The sequence below is a fragment of the Neofelis nebulosa genome, chromosome 12, assembly GCF_028018385.1.
Source record: "Neofelis nebulosa isolate mNeoNeb1 chromosome 12, mNeoNeb1.pri, whole genome shotgun sequence".
Taxonomy (NCBI): Eukaryota; Metazoa; Chordata; class Mammalia; order Carnivora; family Felidae; genus Neofelis; species Neofelis nebulosa.
Window position 1 is genome coordinate 56,678,602 of NC_080793.1, and position 16,761 is coordinate 56,695,362.

The following is a 16,761-nucleotide window of genomic DNA, read 5'->3' on the forward strand; positions in this document are numbered from 1 at the left end:
AACAAAGCAGGTGACTCCATGCAATTTTCAGTCTTATTTGGTAACTTATTGATGGGGGTCGGTGGGGGGTGGCGCAGATTGGGTGGAAGATGATCCACAGCAACTGAATGGTTGTTGTCCTCAAAGTCCAGAGCTTAGTCTACAGATTTTCTAGAGCAAGGGAACACACAGAAGGGCATTACCATGAGATCAAAGTGTTTACATGCACCTCAGAGGGTCTGCATGCTCTTAATTGACAGCTCACCTATAATTAGACTTTGTGGGGCACCATTTCTGTGTCAGGAAGCAGAAAGATTATGTTACCCCTAATAGATTCGTGGGAAGCCAAAATAGACTTCCCTCCATCCTAGTGGGCATCCCTTGGTGGACATTTCTAAGGTATGGATATTAATCTCCAAGTGGCCTTGAAACATGCATCCCTAAGAGAAGTCTTGAGGGAGCACAAACAAAATGGAGGGCCAGGAATGGAGTCAGTATTGTCAGCACTCCTACAGTGATTTTGCGATAATTCAGTGATGCCTCTTTCCCTATTAGACCATGCTTTTTATTTTTTCTTAAAAAAAAAAAGGTTTTATTTATTTATTTTGAGAGAGAGAAGGGGGAAGGGCAGAGAGAGCAGAAGAGAGACAGAATTCCAAGCAAGCTCCATACTGTCAGCACAGAGCCTGATGTGGGGCTTGAAATCATGAACAGTGAGATCATGATCTCAGCCAAAACCAAGAGCCTGTTGCTCAACCAACTGAGCCACCCAGGCACCCTGACCATGCTTCTTATTTGACAACTATCATACTGTATTATAGTTATCTTCATTCTTCCTTAATTATATGTTCCATATGGGCAAGAAATACGACTTTTCAATATTAATGACTAAAAATATTTTACAAAATGTTGGATTCCTTGCCTGTGGTTCAGGTGGTATTTAAAATATAGAGAAAAAGAGGCGCTGTTACTGGTTACAAATGCACTTTATTGAAACTAATAAGTATAAGTACTTTTCAAATATCCATTTTGACAATACAGAAAGTGTATATGAAGCTCAAAGGCTCCTCAAACAAATGACCATCAAGTGGTAAACACTTCATGATGATTGATAACTTTGAAGGATCCATAAGAATCATTGGAGAAATAAACAAGTGACAATTACAATCTTGTAGAAATTAAAATATGTAGTTTTACAAGATGGATGATCTCCCAGTTGCTCGGTGTACCAGAGAGGAGATTATAGTGCATACAACATACATCAGTCCATGCAATATGATTCAACTCACCCTCCTAAGTGTTTTTGTGCTTCTCAGGAAGAGAGGACTTTCAGGGATTCCTCCTAGAGTGGAGATTGATAGTGGTGTAACTTTAGCTGTTAGGAGCGCAGGCATATTTACAGTAGACATCAGGTTTACTTACAAAGTCAGAAGGAATGGGAGTTTTGGGCCACATATATTGTCTTAAGACATGATTTGTGAAAAATGTGGCCAGGTGGTCAAATCTTAATGTACTCACTTTCTTATCTTTTAGCCCAGAACTCCTCCTTGTCCAGATTTCTACTTTTTTCTCTGGTAGTAAAAAAAAAAAAAAAAAAAAAAAAAAAAAAAAAAAAAAAAAGCACAGAACTAGAGCAGAGAGAAAGGCTTAGGTAGAGGCAGTGTATTATTGAGGTAACAAAAGGTAACATAGTCATAGGTTTAAAGATTAAGAGGGATCTTTGATTAGGATGACTCTCTTGGGGGAGAGGGTATTGCACTGCATACCAAAGTTGACTCTGGCCCCCCATAATGCACGTCCATCTTATGTGCAAACTACGTTCACCCCATCCAACATTTGCAAATGCCTCAACTCATACAGCATCAACTTTGAGTCCAAATTCTCTTTTAAATCTCATCACCTCCAAAGTCCCCCATTTCCTTACCTAAATCATCTAAATCAGGTAAGGGTGAGGCTCTGGGGATAATCTCTTCTAAGGCACAATTCCTCTCCATGTTGAAGCCTGTGAAACTCAAGAAACAAGTTATCTGTTCCCCAAATGCAGTGGTGGGACAGGCAGAGGAAACCGGAGCAGACATTTCAGTTCACAAAAGGAGAAAAGGGAAGGAAGGGTACCAGTCCCAGGGAATTTATTATTTTTATTTATTTTTTAATTTTTGACGGAGAAAGAGACAGAGCACAAGTGGGGGGAGGGGCAGAGAGAGAGGGAGACACAGAATCCGAAGCAGGCTCCAGGCTCCAAGCCGTCAGCACGGAGCCCTACGCAGGGCTCGAACCCACGAACCGTGAGATCTTGACCTGAGCCTAAGTCGGACGCTCAACCGACTGAGCCACCCAGGCGCCCCAATCCTAGGGAATTTAAAAATGCAGTTAAGACGCTAACATTGGCCCTAAGAATAACCCTCTGTAGTTTTCAGCTCTGCCCTTTGGGCTTATGACTCATTCCGCTGAGGCTGCACCTCCACCCTTGGAGTCACCCCCACCCCCCTCTTTTTTTCAATGTCAAAGATAGCATGTATTTGTAGCTGAAGAGTTTTACCAGCCTGTCTTCTGCCTATGGAATTATGGGAACTCTACAGCCTTTTTTCATTTGGACCTCTCTGTCGCCTTCAGTCCAAACTGGCAGTATTTCTGCTGGCATGAAGTTACTATGAACTTCATGAGTCTCCTATGTAGGTCACAAGGATTCCCTCCATTAGAAAAGAAGCCCCTTCCACGGGCCTTCCTTAGATAACCTCATCTCTAGTTTTGGCTTTCGCTGAAATGGTGGAGGTGGATCCATGAGTCACAGGCCTAATCTCTTCGAGGAAGATGTCTCTTTGTGACTGAATATGTTGACCTTTTGTCCCTTCTGAGGCACTAAGAAGATGGTTGTCTAGTCACACTCTTGGCCATCTTTCCAGAACGCTCTTGACAGTGAATCTTGCGGTTTTAGAGTCTTTTGCAATCTGGATAGCTGAGAATTTCCCACTTCATCAAGTCCTGGTTCCTTTTTTATTTATTTCTTCCCCCTTCCCCCTTCTCTTCCCTCCTGCAATTTATTATAAGAAGCAAGAAGAAACCAAGCCCTATTTTCAACACTGAGAATTTCCTCAGAAAAACCCAAGTCCATCGCTTACAAATTCTGCTTTCCATGTAACTGTAGGACACAGTTCCACTCAACTTTCTGCCACTATATAACAAGAATTCTCTTTCTTCCAACTTCCAATGTTTTTCATTTCCTTTTGAGCCCTTACCAGCAGCGTATTTACTATCCTTACTACCGTTAGTCAGCTTAATGATGATTTAAGTATTCTCTAAGACAATATAGATTTTCTCTCCTATGCTCCTCATTTCCTTCTGAGTCTTTATTAGCAGAGTCGTTAAAATTCATCTTTTTACTAACAGTCTGTTCAAAGCAGGCATGGCTTTTCTAACATGCTCCCCAGAGTGGTCCAGTTCCTACCCTTTCCTCAATTCCAAGGCCACTTCCACTTTTTTAGGCATTTGTTACAGTAACATTTCATTCCACTTCCAATTACCAAGATTTGCAGTAATTTGCTGCTGTAATAAATTACTGTAAATTTAGTGGCTTAAAATCCTAATTTATTATCTTACAGTTCTGGACATCAGACATTCAAAATGGGTCTTACTTGTCTAAAATCAAGATGTCAACAGGGCTCTAAGGGCAGATCTATTCTTTGGTCTTTTTCAGCTTCTAGAAGCTTCTCGCACTTTTTTTCTCATGACCCTTCTACTCTCACAGCCAGAAGTTTAATGTCCTCATACTTTTCCCTCTGACACTTCCGCCTTACTCTTATAAGGACCCTTATAATTACATGGGGTCCACTCAGATAATCTAGGGTCATCTTTCCACCTCAAGATGGTTCACTTAATTACATCTGCAATGTCCCTTTTCCCCATGTAATGCGTTCACAGGTTCCAGGGATTAGGCCATGGACGTCTCAGAGGGTGGGGCATTACATTTCCTTCCAGAGAAACATACTATAAAAATGAGTTCCTTGAAAGCAGAATTCATACCTTCCTCCTTTCTCTATTATCAGAACCTAGTACAATCATGTTCCAGCACCTAGAAGGCACCCAGCAAATGTTTTTAATTGTTTTGATCAAGAAAAATATGTATTTGGTATCTGCTATGTGACAGACACTCTTTTAGGTGGTTGGGAGAAATAGTGAACAAAACACAGTTCTTATTCTTACAGGCCTTATATTCTAGTGTGGAGAAGCAGAAAGTACATGCCAAAACTATGTATTAAGTGATGATATGAAGAAAAACAAACCAGGATAAGGACAGAATGTGCTAGTGTGTATGTAAGAAGTCCTCTCAGAAAGGATGCCATTTGACCAGAGACCAAAAAGAACTGGAGAAACAAGATTTATGAGTATTTGGGAGAAGAATATTAAAAAAAAAAATTAATGTTTTATATTATTTTTGAGAGAGAGAGAGAGAGAATGAGCATGGGAGGGGCAAAGAGAGACACACAAAGAACTTGAAGCAGGCTCCAGGCTCTGAGCCGTCAGCACAGAGCCCCATCCAGGACTCAAACCCACTAACTGTGAGATCATGACCTGAGCCGAAGTCAGATGCTTAACTGACTGAGCCACTCAGGTGTCCCTGGAAAAATATTTTAGAAAGATGGAAGATAGGTGCAAAGATTCTGATTTAGGAACGTGGCTTGGATTTTGAGTTTTTAAGGATAGTAAGAATACAAATGAGGGTCACAATGAGAGAGGGAAAGAATAGTATCAGATGAAGTCAGACAGGTAGAAAGGTGACAGAATGCATAGGATTTTGTAGTCTGTGGTAAAGATTTGGGTTATACACAAGGAGAGAAGTGGAGGTACATTACAGGGTTGGAACAGAGGCTAGTAAATATCTGACTTGTATCTGAAAAGATTAATCTGGTTGCTGTGTTGAATACCAACTGTGGAAAGGTTAACGGTGGAAGCAAGGAAACAAGACAGGGCTATTGGAATAGACCCAGGAAGAAGTGATGGTGATTTGGATTAGTCTGGTAATAGCAGTAGGGGTAAGAATGTGTAGTCCATTCTGGACACATTTTTAAGGTGGGGCTTGTATGATTTGCGTGATGGATTGGATGTGGTGTGAGAGAAAGAATGCAATTATCTTTCTTGGATTTGGCTGAGCATTTGATGAGTGGAGACACCATTTTCTGAACTGGAGAAGATTAGAAAATAAGAACAAAATCCCAGTTTTGTATATGTTGAGACTAATGCTTATCAGACATTAAGTCAAATTCTTATGGAGGCAGAGAGATATGGGAGACTTGAGTTCAGGAGAGAAACTGGGGCAAGAGATATTCTTTTGGGAATCTCAGTACACGGATGCCATTTAAAGCTCTGGGTGAAATTCCCAAGGGAGACATTTTAGAATAGAAGTGATACCAAGATTGAGAAAAGGGGTATTCGTGTGTTTGGAAGTCAGGAATATGAAAAGAAAACAGCAACAGAGTGTGCCAACAAGAAGGCAAGTGAGGGATGATGGGACCAAGGGAGAGTGATGTCCTGGAAGCCAAATGAAGAAAGTCTTTCTAGAAATGCGTAATCTAATGTGTCATCTGCTGCTAAGGTATAAGATAAGGACCTCAAAACAACTATTTTTTGACAGAATGGAGGTAATTGTGTTTTGCTGGAGTTGGGGATACATTAAATGCCTGATTGAAGTTGTTCGTGGAGCTTCAAATGCCTTTATAATTTACCCAACAGCAAAGAATCCTTATTGCATTTCTAAGTGTTGACAAATACTTAACACTTTATGTTATGCAACTTGGGGCTGACTGGTAGTATAATTATTGGAGGTTTTTGAAGCTTAATTAAGGCTTCTAAGTTGGTCAGAACGCCTGGGCTTGCTCAGCCTGTAAAGCACGTGACTTGATCTTGGGGTCATGAGTTCCAGCCCCATGTTGTATGTAGAGATCACTTAAAAAAAAATCAAAAAGTCTTCTAACTGGATCATCTAGCATTTCTTTATTTGCGATACCCTTAAAATGTATTCTAAATTTTCAAAGTTCCTTACCTCCAATTATCTCCTTCTCATTATAAGGCAGATGGGTCTATAAAATGGAGAGATTTATAGAACCAAGGACAGTTTCCATTTCTCTGGGAGAAGGCAGCTCAGTGCAGGCAGAATAGTTCACAAGGCATTTTTGCTTTAAATTTTTACCCCATTTTCTCATGATGCTGACATAGATCAAATATCAGATGCTCCAGGTCAGAGATTAGTTACGGGGATTCTTTAGTTAAAAATGCATTAATTCTTTTGAAACAAATAAATATGTTAGTAAATTAGTGTTGTTTGTATATTTTCCTCCACTTAGTAAAATCAACAATCAAAACATTGTTGGCTTCGTATGACTCTAATATTTAAATCATAGACTTTATAATTGGTACATTTTGCAAAAAAAAAAAAATAAATCAATAGGAACACATACATACAGTATGTAAAGCACATACAGTAGTGAAACTCATAGAGCCAAAAAAATTCTCGAGTATTCTGCCAGTGTTCATGACAGTTTCCCCTAAAATACAATGGATCAATGAAAACTATTCCACACACTTTTCCCATATTACACTCTTTTGCTTTTATAATATCCTTTCCACAGATGGGACACATATAGAGAGCATGGGATTGGCAAATAGCAGGGGGAACTGATTAGGAAGAGGAGGATGTGAAAGAAATTTGCCACATTTGATTTACAATCTGCAGGTATGATTGGAGGACAGAAATCACTGTTCATGTACCTGGCTTGTTCTAGGCAAATGCTGGGTTGTGATGGGGTGAGAATTTTCCCTTGATGCCTCTTATACCCTTGCTGTCTGCTTCCTTCCCTCTTACTGAGGATGTTCTTACAGTGCTAGACATCTGGTTACATATTTCATTACCCTCTGCTTGAACGCATCAGTCTTGGTTCTAAGGATGTTTCTCTGGTAGGTCATAATGAACATTCCCAGATTTTAATTGGGTAAATAATCTGTGCTGAAAACGGCTTGGTTTAATTCTAGGTTAAAACTGAGCAGAATAGGCAATCAGCCAGCCTTTGCTAAGTTGAAAGTAAAAATAAGCAGGAAGGGGAAAATACATTAGTAACGGTTGGCATGTCAAATCCCCAATTCACCTGTAGGAACAAAACTGACTCTGGACATGTGAATTCAGGAAAGGGCTTAGAAAGCTTAGTATTGGGAAATGTGGGTTCTCACTGATTGGAAAGAAAATATTGGTCTTTTTTTTTTTTTTTTGGTAATGGGCTTATATTTGCTTTTTTATCCATACTTTATTATTTAACTTCAATAGGTATCAAAAGGACCATTGTTATTGTTATGGCTAAGAGAGACTCAAGTTCAAATCCTAGTCTTTACACTTACTGGTGATTTGATCCAGTTACCTACCTTCCATGTGCCTCAGTTTCCTCAAATATAGAAAAGAGACAATTTTCACATCATGAGATTGTTGCGATGTGGATTATATCAAGTAATTTATGAAAAAAAGACTGGTGTAAAATATAGACCCTATAGATTTTAATTGGAAATGGAATAACATATGTTCTGGAAGCAAACAATACATTTGACAAGAGTGTAATAGTTATATATCAACAAAGGAAATTTGGGGAAACCATTTCTCAAGTATGGACATTTTTCAATTATAAATAGGAAGCCTTTTCGATTCATACTGTAAGGTGTTTAGTACAGAAACATATTTACAAAGAAAAGTTTGAAATCTCAATAATTCACTCATGAGGAATCATTAAGGTAAAAGAATGTGGAAGATTCATAACACACCAAAATGAAATGTTTGTTTACTACATGAGTTATATTTTTGGATGTCATTTCAGAAAACTAAGAGATTATTTACTCCAGGATGACAGGATATATTAGACTTCACAAATGGTGATTCTAATTCCCACTTCATCCATCCATCCATCCATCCATCCATATATGTGATTTATGTGTTTGTATATCATATCAGAATCACAAAACACCTATAAACAAATGTCAACAAAATCTCAAAATACAAGTTAGAACCTCTCTAATCACCTTCGTGTATCTAACCTCAATTATTCTTTGAAATCTGGGAGAATCATATATATTATCACACAACTAAGCTTAAATAGTTTGAGTTAGAGTCACTAAAGACAAAAGTACGATCCAAAGTATGAACTCAAAGTTGAAGTGAGCAGATTTCACAGAGTTGTGGCTTCCGAATAATTGCCACGTGGAAGTATGCGACTAGCTGTATTGTTTATTTTATACTAGGAAGTTTTTGCCTACAAATAATGCCTATGTTCGTTGCAACTCTTTTGTCCAACCTATGATACAAATCCTAATAAACTTCAGTATGTTCTGGAAAATGAAACTTTGAATTGTTTAAGCATACAAAGAACAAAATAAACTGTTGTCAGACTTTGGTTTATTGTAAAATTTAGCAAAGATTTATTTTTTGGTAATCCCTGACCCCTTTCTCTGAAAACAAAAGCAAAAACATAATTATTGCTTATTCTTTTTCCCCCTACTTTACTTGTGTCACTGTAAAGAAGGGAGAAAAATCATTGTAATAAATAAAAATAGAGATGTACGAGAGAAAGATCAATCAGTCCAGATAAGAAATATTAGGAGCAACAGAATTATCATCAAGCAGTTTCAAAATAAGCTTCTTTTAAAAAGGTTGTCATATATATATAAAAAAAAAAAATCACACCAAAAAGATAGCAGCAGAGAAGAAGGATAAATACAAGTTAATTGCACACCAATCCCATGCAAAAAACTGGGTCATTAGCCAAAGCAGTAGTATTCAGAATCCAGTTTGGGGTGCTTGTGCAGTGCTTGTGAGTCCTCTATTATGGAGCTGTCACTGAATTGGTCCAAGTCTGATGGGGTCTGATGGCCTGGGACATCATCTGCCAGAGTGTCCAGAAAGCTCCCCACGGAGATGCCATCCAGCCCATCACTGCCATCATGCAGGCTATTGTAGCTGCCACGTAAGGAGGTGCTCTGACTCTCCAATAAACTGCACAGGCTGCCACTGAGACTGCTTCCTCGGCTGGTAATGGTGGCCTTCTCTTCAATCATCCACTTGATGGACTCAATGCTCTCGTTGATAACAAGCAACTGGCGCATGAGCCTCACATCTGTGGCTCTGAGGTTAACCTACGGGGAAGAGGGGGGAGACGAAAGACACGCCAGTTATTCTACCTGTTTTTAAAACGTGTATTTATTATTGAGAGACAGAGAGAGACAGAGCACGAGCATAGGAGGGGCAGAGAGAGGGGGAGACACAGATTCCGAAACAGGCTCCAGGCTCTGAGCTGTCAGCACAGAGCCCGACGTGGGGCCTGAACCCATGAACCGTGAGATCATGACCTGAGCCGAAGCTGGACACGCAACCGACTGAGCCACCACCCAGGCGCCCCATCTACATTTTTGAAAGACTCAAAATTCATTTGGATCCTGTCTTCTGCAGTCTATAACTTGCAATGCACAGAATACAAATTCACTCCATCTCAGAATCTTTGGAAATCTCCTGACCGATGGCAAAAGTCATAAACAACTCACTTCCTGCCAGATGCATCGGGTCCAAAGGGGACTGTAAAACTCCCACTGCATCCCTGGCCCTAACCAAGTTGCCTGGGAATACCATTTTGAATGTCAGGTTTTCTGCTCAGAAACACATCCTCTCTCTGGCCAGACTAATCACTTATCCATATTTACCTGGGGATATATATATATATATATATCCCCAGGTAAATATATATATATATATATATATATATATATATATATATAGATGCTGTGAGGGGGGGAGAAGAGAAATGTGTCGAAATTAAGGAATCACTACCATTGTAGCAGCTCCTGGTTTTTGCGTGATAATGTACCAGACATCATTATGCAAGGTCCAACCTTCATTAATAGCAACCCATTACCATAGATTATTATTTTTATCCCCATTATACAGATGAAGAAGCTGAAATCTACAGAAAAGAGTTAAGAGTACAGAAAAGGTCTGCACTCTTTATAGCTATGTTGACAAATATATAGTACTAAATAATGCTTTTATTTTTAAGAACAAATTGCTTTAATATTCCTTGAATCCAAAAGGATGCCAACCAATACTGCTCCACTTTACAAGATGAAGCATACAGATGTCTTCTATAGACCTGGTTACTTGCCTCAGACATGTCAGGGGAAGTCCCACTCCAAATTGGTATATGAAAATCTGAGAAAGTTCTAGAACTTCCCTAGGTACCTTCTAGGTGTGTAGTCCTAAACGACTTCAAAGAAATCTGTCTCACAGCACAAAGTAGAATTTCTTTATAGGTCCTACAGTTAAATGGGGGACATTCACTAATATCAAAAGTGTGGTGGTTCTGTAGAATATGGAAAGAGGTAGGCTGCACGAACTCTCATGATTGCCCCTATTCTAGTTGGAAGTGAAGAGACATAGCTCCCATAAAGATTCCAGTGCCTAGATTAGGAGCCAGGAATACATTTGGCCACCAGAGGTCCTGGTCACATTCATTATGGTTTGAAATGGATTTCTGGTTTTGTTTTGTTTGTTTGTTTGTTTCAATTTGGGGTCATTAATCCAAAAGGCTGGGCCCTGCTAATTCTTTCTTTTTTTTTTTTTTTTATTTTTTTAATGTTTATTTATTTTGGGGGTCATTAATCTAAAAGACTGGGCTTTGCTAATTCTTTCTTTTTTTTAATTTTTTTAATGTTTATTTATTTTTGACAGAGAGAGACAGAGCATGAGCAGGGGAGGGGCAGAGAGAGAGGGAGACACAGAATCTGAAGCAGGCTCCAGGCTCTGAGCTGTCAGCACAGAGCCCGATGTGGGGCTCGAACTCACAGACTGCGAGATCACGACCTGAGCCGAAGTCGGACGCTCAACCGACTGAGCCACCCAGGCGCCCTGCTGATTCTTTTTTTAAGATACAAGGCTAATTCAGACTTGTGGGTTTCTAGAATTATTAAAGGCATTCAGTCATGAGTGACAAGCCTTAAGGGAGAAAGGAGCTATTGTCTTCAAATGTATGCATTCATATTATAAAAGTACTTCCTGGTTAGGAGTTAATCCATAACCGAAGGTGAACTTTGGATTCAGTGATTGTAGTGAACAAACATTAGGAGAGATGGAATGTCTATCAATGACTTCGAAGATGTGAGGTTACCAGTTATGTATGTATAAATACCAAAAAAGCATAAAGTACAATTTTAAACCCTTCATTTTGTGAGGATATTACATACAGTAACCAGGGTAACTTCCTTATCTTCTCTGAGAAAAGACCAAAACCAACTGTGTAGCAGGTAACAGTGACAATCATTCATCTCTGAGGTGTCCATGAACAGAAGAATGGAAACTGAGTACGTTTTGAGAGGCTTTCCTGTCTTAGTGTCTCAGTGACACTGCTGTCTCAGTGACCTTGCAGCGGTGTTGTGTTGAGGAAGGAGGCTTTCTGGCGGTCTTCATGCTCATAATCACCCACACACCCCATGGGCCATCAAGATACTGTTCAGGTTACACGTGATACAACAGATATTTGTCAAGCAACAAATTGTCTAGGTCCGCTGAAGAGCCCAGAAACCCCATATGAGCCAAAGTCTTACAAAATTCTTCTGTTAGGCATCTGTAGCCGAGGAAACATGCTGTGCCCACTGTAGGCATGGTGCGACATAAATGGGACCGTTTCCCGTCAGCTCTCCAAATGAGCCACAGCTGCATTTGTTCGCAGCCCTGCCCTGTCGCGTGAAAATGTTCTGGTCTTTTCCAGCTGCGGGTGTGTTCTCTGTTAGTCCCCTCCCTTGAACTACTTCTTCTCTTCCTCTTCAAATCCTCCCCATTCCTGAAGTCCTCTTCTTCTATCAAGCACTAAAGCTGAGTCCAGCCTCCTCTGCTGGCCCATGTAAGAAATGTCTTACAATTTTTCCGTATCTTAACGTCTGACCTGAGGACTGATTTTTTTTTTTTTTTTTTTAGAAATAGGCATAATGTTTTTAGAAGTAGGCCCCTGGGTGACGCAGTCAGTTATGCGCCCGACTCTTGATTTTGGCTCAGGTCCTGATCTCAAGGTTCATGGGATCGAGACCCGAGTCGAGCTCTTGTGCTGATAGCATGCGGAGCCTGGCTGGGATTCCCTCTCTTCCTCTTCCTTTGTCCCTCCCCCCCCCAAATAAATAAACAAACTTCAAAAAGAAAAAAGAAATAGGCATAATTTTAGATGTGTGAAAGTTCGGCTCTTAAGGCGGTAATAATGCACATTCCCAACAAATGTGTCACTCTGGGGTTTTAGCATAATCAGGACAATTTTTTTCCAGCAGTTTTGGTCTGAGTCACACAGTGACTGCATCAGATACAAATTTTTCAATTTCATTGAGCAACGCAAATCAGAGAGGAGTAGACTATGAAGTCACAAAAAAGCTTCCTTTGACCATTTTTTTTTTTAAATCTTTTTCTACTGAAGGTAAACATTCACAGGCCATTGAACCACGGCTGGGGGAAACATGACGAAAGCAAGTCAGTTAGAACGCGTTGATCTGGCTGATAATGATTACAGATTTAACTTCCACCTCTGTCCTCCTGGGGAGAGAGTAAACAGCTGTCTGCTGTAGGAGTGCCGGGCCGGTTCACATGGCTGCCTGTCCATTACCTGGAGCTCTAGGCTGCTTCCTACCGCTTTCTCCTGGAACTGAAGTGTGGTTTTGCTATCGCCAATGAACCTTGAAAGGCTGAGCAATCTGTCATGGAACTAAATCACAATGATGCTTCTGTCTCCGGTAGCTACCCCGCCTTTCTTCCCTGTTTCTCATGTCCGTCTTTAGAATGTCTGGCCATCTATCAAGGAGACAGTAGCCTGGCCCGTTGGTAGGGAACTTCCAGTTCTTTCACCTGAGACCTTATAAGGTCCAGTAACTTTAAGGATATAGAGAGTTGGGAGGCCCTGTTCATGGTCTGGGTTTACATTCCCTTTCTTGGAGAACTCTTTCCTGATCTATCATGGTATCCAATCTCCATGCTGAGTTCCATACTACTCTTCTATGGTTTTTGTGTTCCCTTCACAATATTTACAGCTAGTTGAAATCATCCTGCTTATTACATTTATGCTCTGTTTTCCCCATGAGCATGTAAGCACCACAGAGTGCAGGGAATTTGGTCCATTCTGGCCACCATTCTGTGCGCAAGACCTGCAAGAGTGCTGGGCACGTAGCAGGTGCCCGATTGGTATTCATTCAAGGGCAGAATTATTGCTTCAGATTGGACCATCTGTCAAGTACACCCCTCCCTTGGGTTCTGCGGTGGGTCAGTTGATATGGGACTTGAGAGGGAGGAGAGAGGCAGCTTCTGGAAAGAGCATTTCCGTACTGAAGCATTCCCAGCGTGCAGTCCCATCTGGATTCATTCACAGGATGCAAACACTGAGTACCTGGCACAAGGAAACTGGCATTCCTAGCTTAAATGTACAGATTCTGAGATAGTGTCTCTGAAAGGACGTGGACTTCAAGGTGTGACTCACATTCCAAACACCATTCTGTTTGTTCTGATGTGATAACTGGTACTAGCACAGCACACACACAGGTATTCTGTAGACACTTGATGAAATGAGTTAAACAAAGGGAACAAACAGGGCATTTACAAAAAGAAAAAGAAAAAAAAAGAAAAAGAAAGGAAAAAGGAAAAAGAAAAAGAAAGAAAGAAAAAGAAAAAGAAAGGAAAAAGAAAAAGAAAAAGAAAGGAAAAAAAAGGAAAAAGAAAAAGAAAGAAAAAGAAAGAAAAGAAAGAAAGAAAAAGAAAGAAAGGAAGGAAGAAAGAAAGAAAGAAAAAGAAAAAGAAAAAGAAAAAGAAAAAGAAAAAGAAAAAGGTTTGTACTGATTGATTCAAAGAGATGTGAATGTCACTCCCTCTTTTCTTCCTCCGCCTTCCCCCACTTTGGTCCTTGTAGTTATCGCAATGTAATTCACCTTCAGGCTTAACCGAAGTCTCTCACGCTTCAGGACTGTAACATAGCAGGTCTCTAGATGGGGTGAATGCTGAAATTTCGTATCATTTTTGGACAAGTAGTGAGCTGGGTGTACAGCAGAACTTGAAATGAGAGATACGGAAAGAGGACATCGCCTTTATTTTTTTTTAACATTTATTTATTTTTGAGAGAGAGAGAGAGGGAGAGAGAGCACGAGTGGGGGAGGGGCAGAGAAAGAGGGAGACACAGAATTTAAAGCAGGCTCCAGGCTCTGAGCTGTCCGCGCAGAGCCTGATGCACGCCTTGAACTCACAAACCATGAGATCATGACCTGAGCTAAAGTCGGTCACTTAACCGACTGAGCCACCCGAGCACCCCAAATAGTCTTTTTAAAATATATATATATATTATATTATATATATTATAAATATAATATATATATTATATTATATATATTATATATATATTATATTATATATATTATAATATAATATATTTTATATATATATCATATTATATATATTATATATAATATAATATATATATTATATTTAATATATATATATATAATATAATATATTATATATATATATATATTTTTTTTTTTTTTTGAGAGAGAGAGAGAGAGAGAGAGACAGAGAGACGGCATGCCTGAGCAGGAGAGGGGCTGAGAGAGGGAGACAGAATCCCAAGAAGGCTGTGTGCTGTTAGCACAGAGCCCAACTTAGGGCTCAAACTCACGAACTTGAGATCAGGACCTGAGCTAAAACCAAGTGTCGGGCTCTTAACTGACTGAGACACCCAGGAGCCCCAACAGCAAAATATTCTTAATAATAAACTTTTCCAGATCTGTGTTTTCTTCTAGGCCATCATTCTAACACTGAAAGACTACAAAGGTTATGAATTAGCATAATGAATCCATGAAGGCAGGAATGTGGTCAAATTTGCAGTGAACCAGGGAGTTGCTAAACAAGTCAACTTCTTTTGTGCTGCTATGTGAGGAACGTGGCACAGGGTTCCAGTCACTGTCACTGTCAACCTGTGTGAGCTTTGGGCAAAGTGGCTGGGCACACGGGACCTCGGCCTCTGCATTCATGAGGAACAATGATGAGGCTGTATTCTCAGCTCCAGTGAGTCACCTGCCTAGGTGGAGGTGATAAAGCAGTTTGTGAACAAAGGTCATTTCTGCCGGGGTTGAAAATTTAACTCAACTCAGGACCTAGCACTTGTCTGCTTTTCACATTGAGGTTTGTTTGGTTTTTTTTTTGTTTTTTTTTTTTTATGATGTTATTTGATCCAAAGGATCTGCAGATAGGATCATGTCAGGATTTCCCTCCATTTTGACATCCCAGATCCTTTGGTCATTCCTGTGGCCATTTGATTACTAGGTTGTTTCTTCTAGGAGAAAAGTACGTGGGCTCTGGAGGAGAGGGAGCCATCAGTTTTGCTAGTCAACAGCTCCAGCCAAAGTTTTAGCTAGTAAGAACTCCTGGCCTGAGCCAGCAGTTTGAGCTCTCCGTGAATTTTAATCTCCTTATCAGAAATTGGGAGATGACAGTAATTTTGGCTCTTTCTGTTTGGCTTCTTGTTTGTGTTCTGCCCCAGGATAAACATACATATCATCTTCCATATGCCTGTTTATGTTCATAAATGTGTACATGGGCTGTGGAATGTGTCTTCCAAATACGGGCAGTGTTGGCTCTGTCTTGTCATACTGGAGGCGTGGACAGCACTCCAGCCCTTTTGTTTACAAGGATCGACTAGTCAGATAAAAGCAGGCCATCTCCTAGGTATGTACTTCTAATGTAAAATCTGCACTATCCATGACCTAAATCCCAAATGTCCAGCAAGCTGCAGTATGAATTAGAAGGGAGAAAGATGACTTTATAAGTCCATAATCACATACACGAAGAAAGGAAAACAGATCAGATTTGCCTTTTAATGTGATGCTCTAATCCTAGCTCCTAATTCAGAGGAACGTATTTTTCAAATTTGAAATTGGTAGAAGGCCTTTTTTTTCTAGCTGTGTTTATTTCCAAATATACAAAAAAAAAAGTTAAAGGCATATTTTTCTACCTTATTAAAAGGCTGCTATAACCATGTTTGGAATATTGTTTTCCCAGTTTATCCCAGTTTATTTGTGTGTTCCCTTGCCTAATCTAATCGAGTCCAAATTTGCTCCCTCTCCAAATTCACCACATCCTCAATTTGATGATCACAGAAGATTTTCTGCCTACCCATCCTTAAAATTTCTGGCAGTTTTATTAATAGCTGTATTTATAAACCACTTCTCTAACTGTATTCTCAGAGGATCCATAAGGATATTATTGTCTCTTTGCAGTCCGAGAAGGCACTGTACAACATTTCCATCCACAGCTTTTGGTTTCAAATGCTTCAGGAGAAAAGCCTGCGGCCTTTTACAAGTGCTATTTGCCAGAAATTCCCTCTGCCTTCTCACGCAGTTTGAAATTTACAACAAAATTTCTTTCTAATTGGGCAACGGAGGATTCCATTTTTATATCAGCTTTGTCTTCCTCCATTTGTGGTGTTTTTCTGTGGAACTGAACAATAACTAAAACAGTTCTCTCTTTTCCCAAAACCGTATAGAAGAGTAATTTACCCCGAGACTAATTACGTACATAAAACCACTGTCATCTGCATAGCTAACTGATTAATGTTTTGATAAATTAGGAAGCTGCATCTGGTTTATTTGAAAGGGGGCACATGTGACTCTCCCGAATGTCAAATATAAACTCCTGCCACCAGGCCTGCTCACGAGTGCCACACAGTTCCCTGCTGGCGAATCCTCTGATCA

At 39.9% G+C, this 16,761-nt stretch overlaps 1 protein-coding gene across 2 annotated transcripts in view; it reads right to left on the reverse strand.

Moving 5' to 3' along the window:
- Positions 1-7,493: 7,493 nt before the first annotated feature.
- The window catches only part of LURAP1L (leucine rich adaptor protein 1 like), a 53,861-nt gene continuing 44,593 nt past the window's right edge, over positions 7,494-16,761 (reverse strand). For both annotated transcript variants that reach the window (XM_058695352.1, XM_058695351.1), the window contains one exon: positions 7,494-9,141. In XM_058695352.1, the coding sequence (XP_058551335.1) occupies positions 8,767-9,141 (375 nt within the window). In that variant the 3' untranslated portion in view covers positions 7,494-8,766. The remainder of the gene's footprint in view (positions 9,142-16,761) is intronic.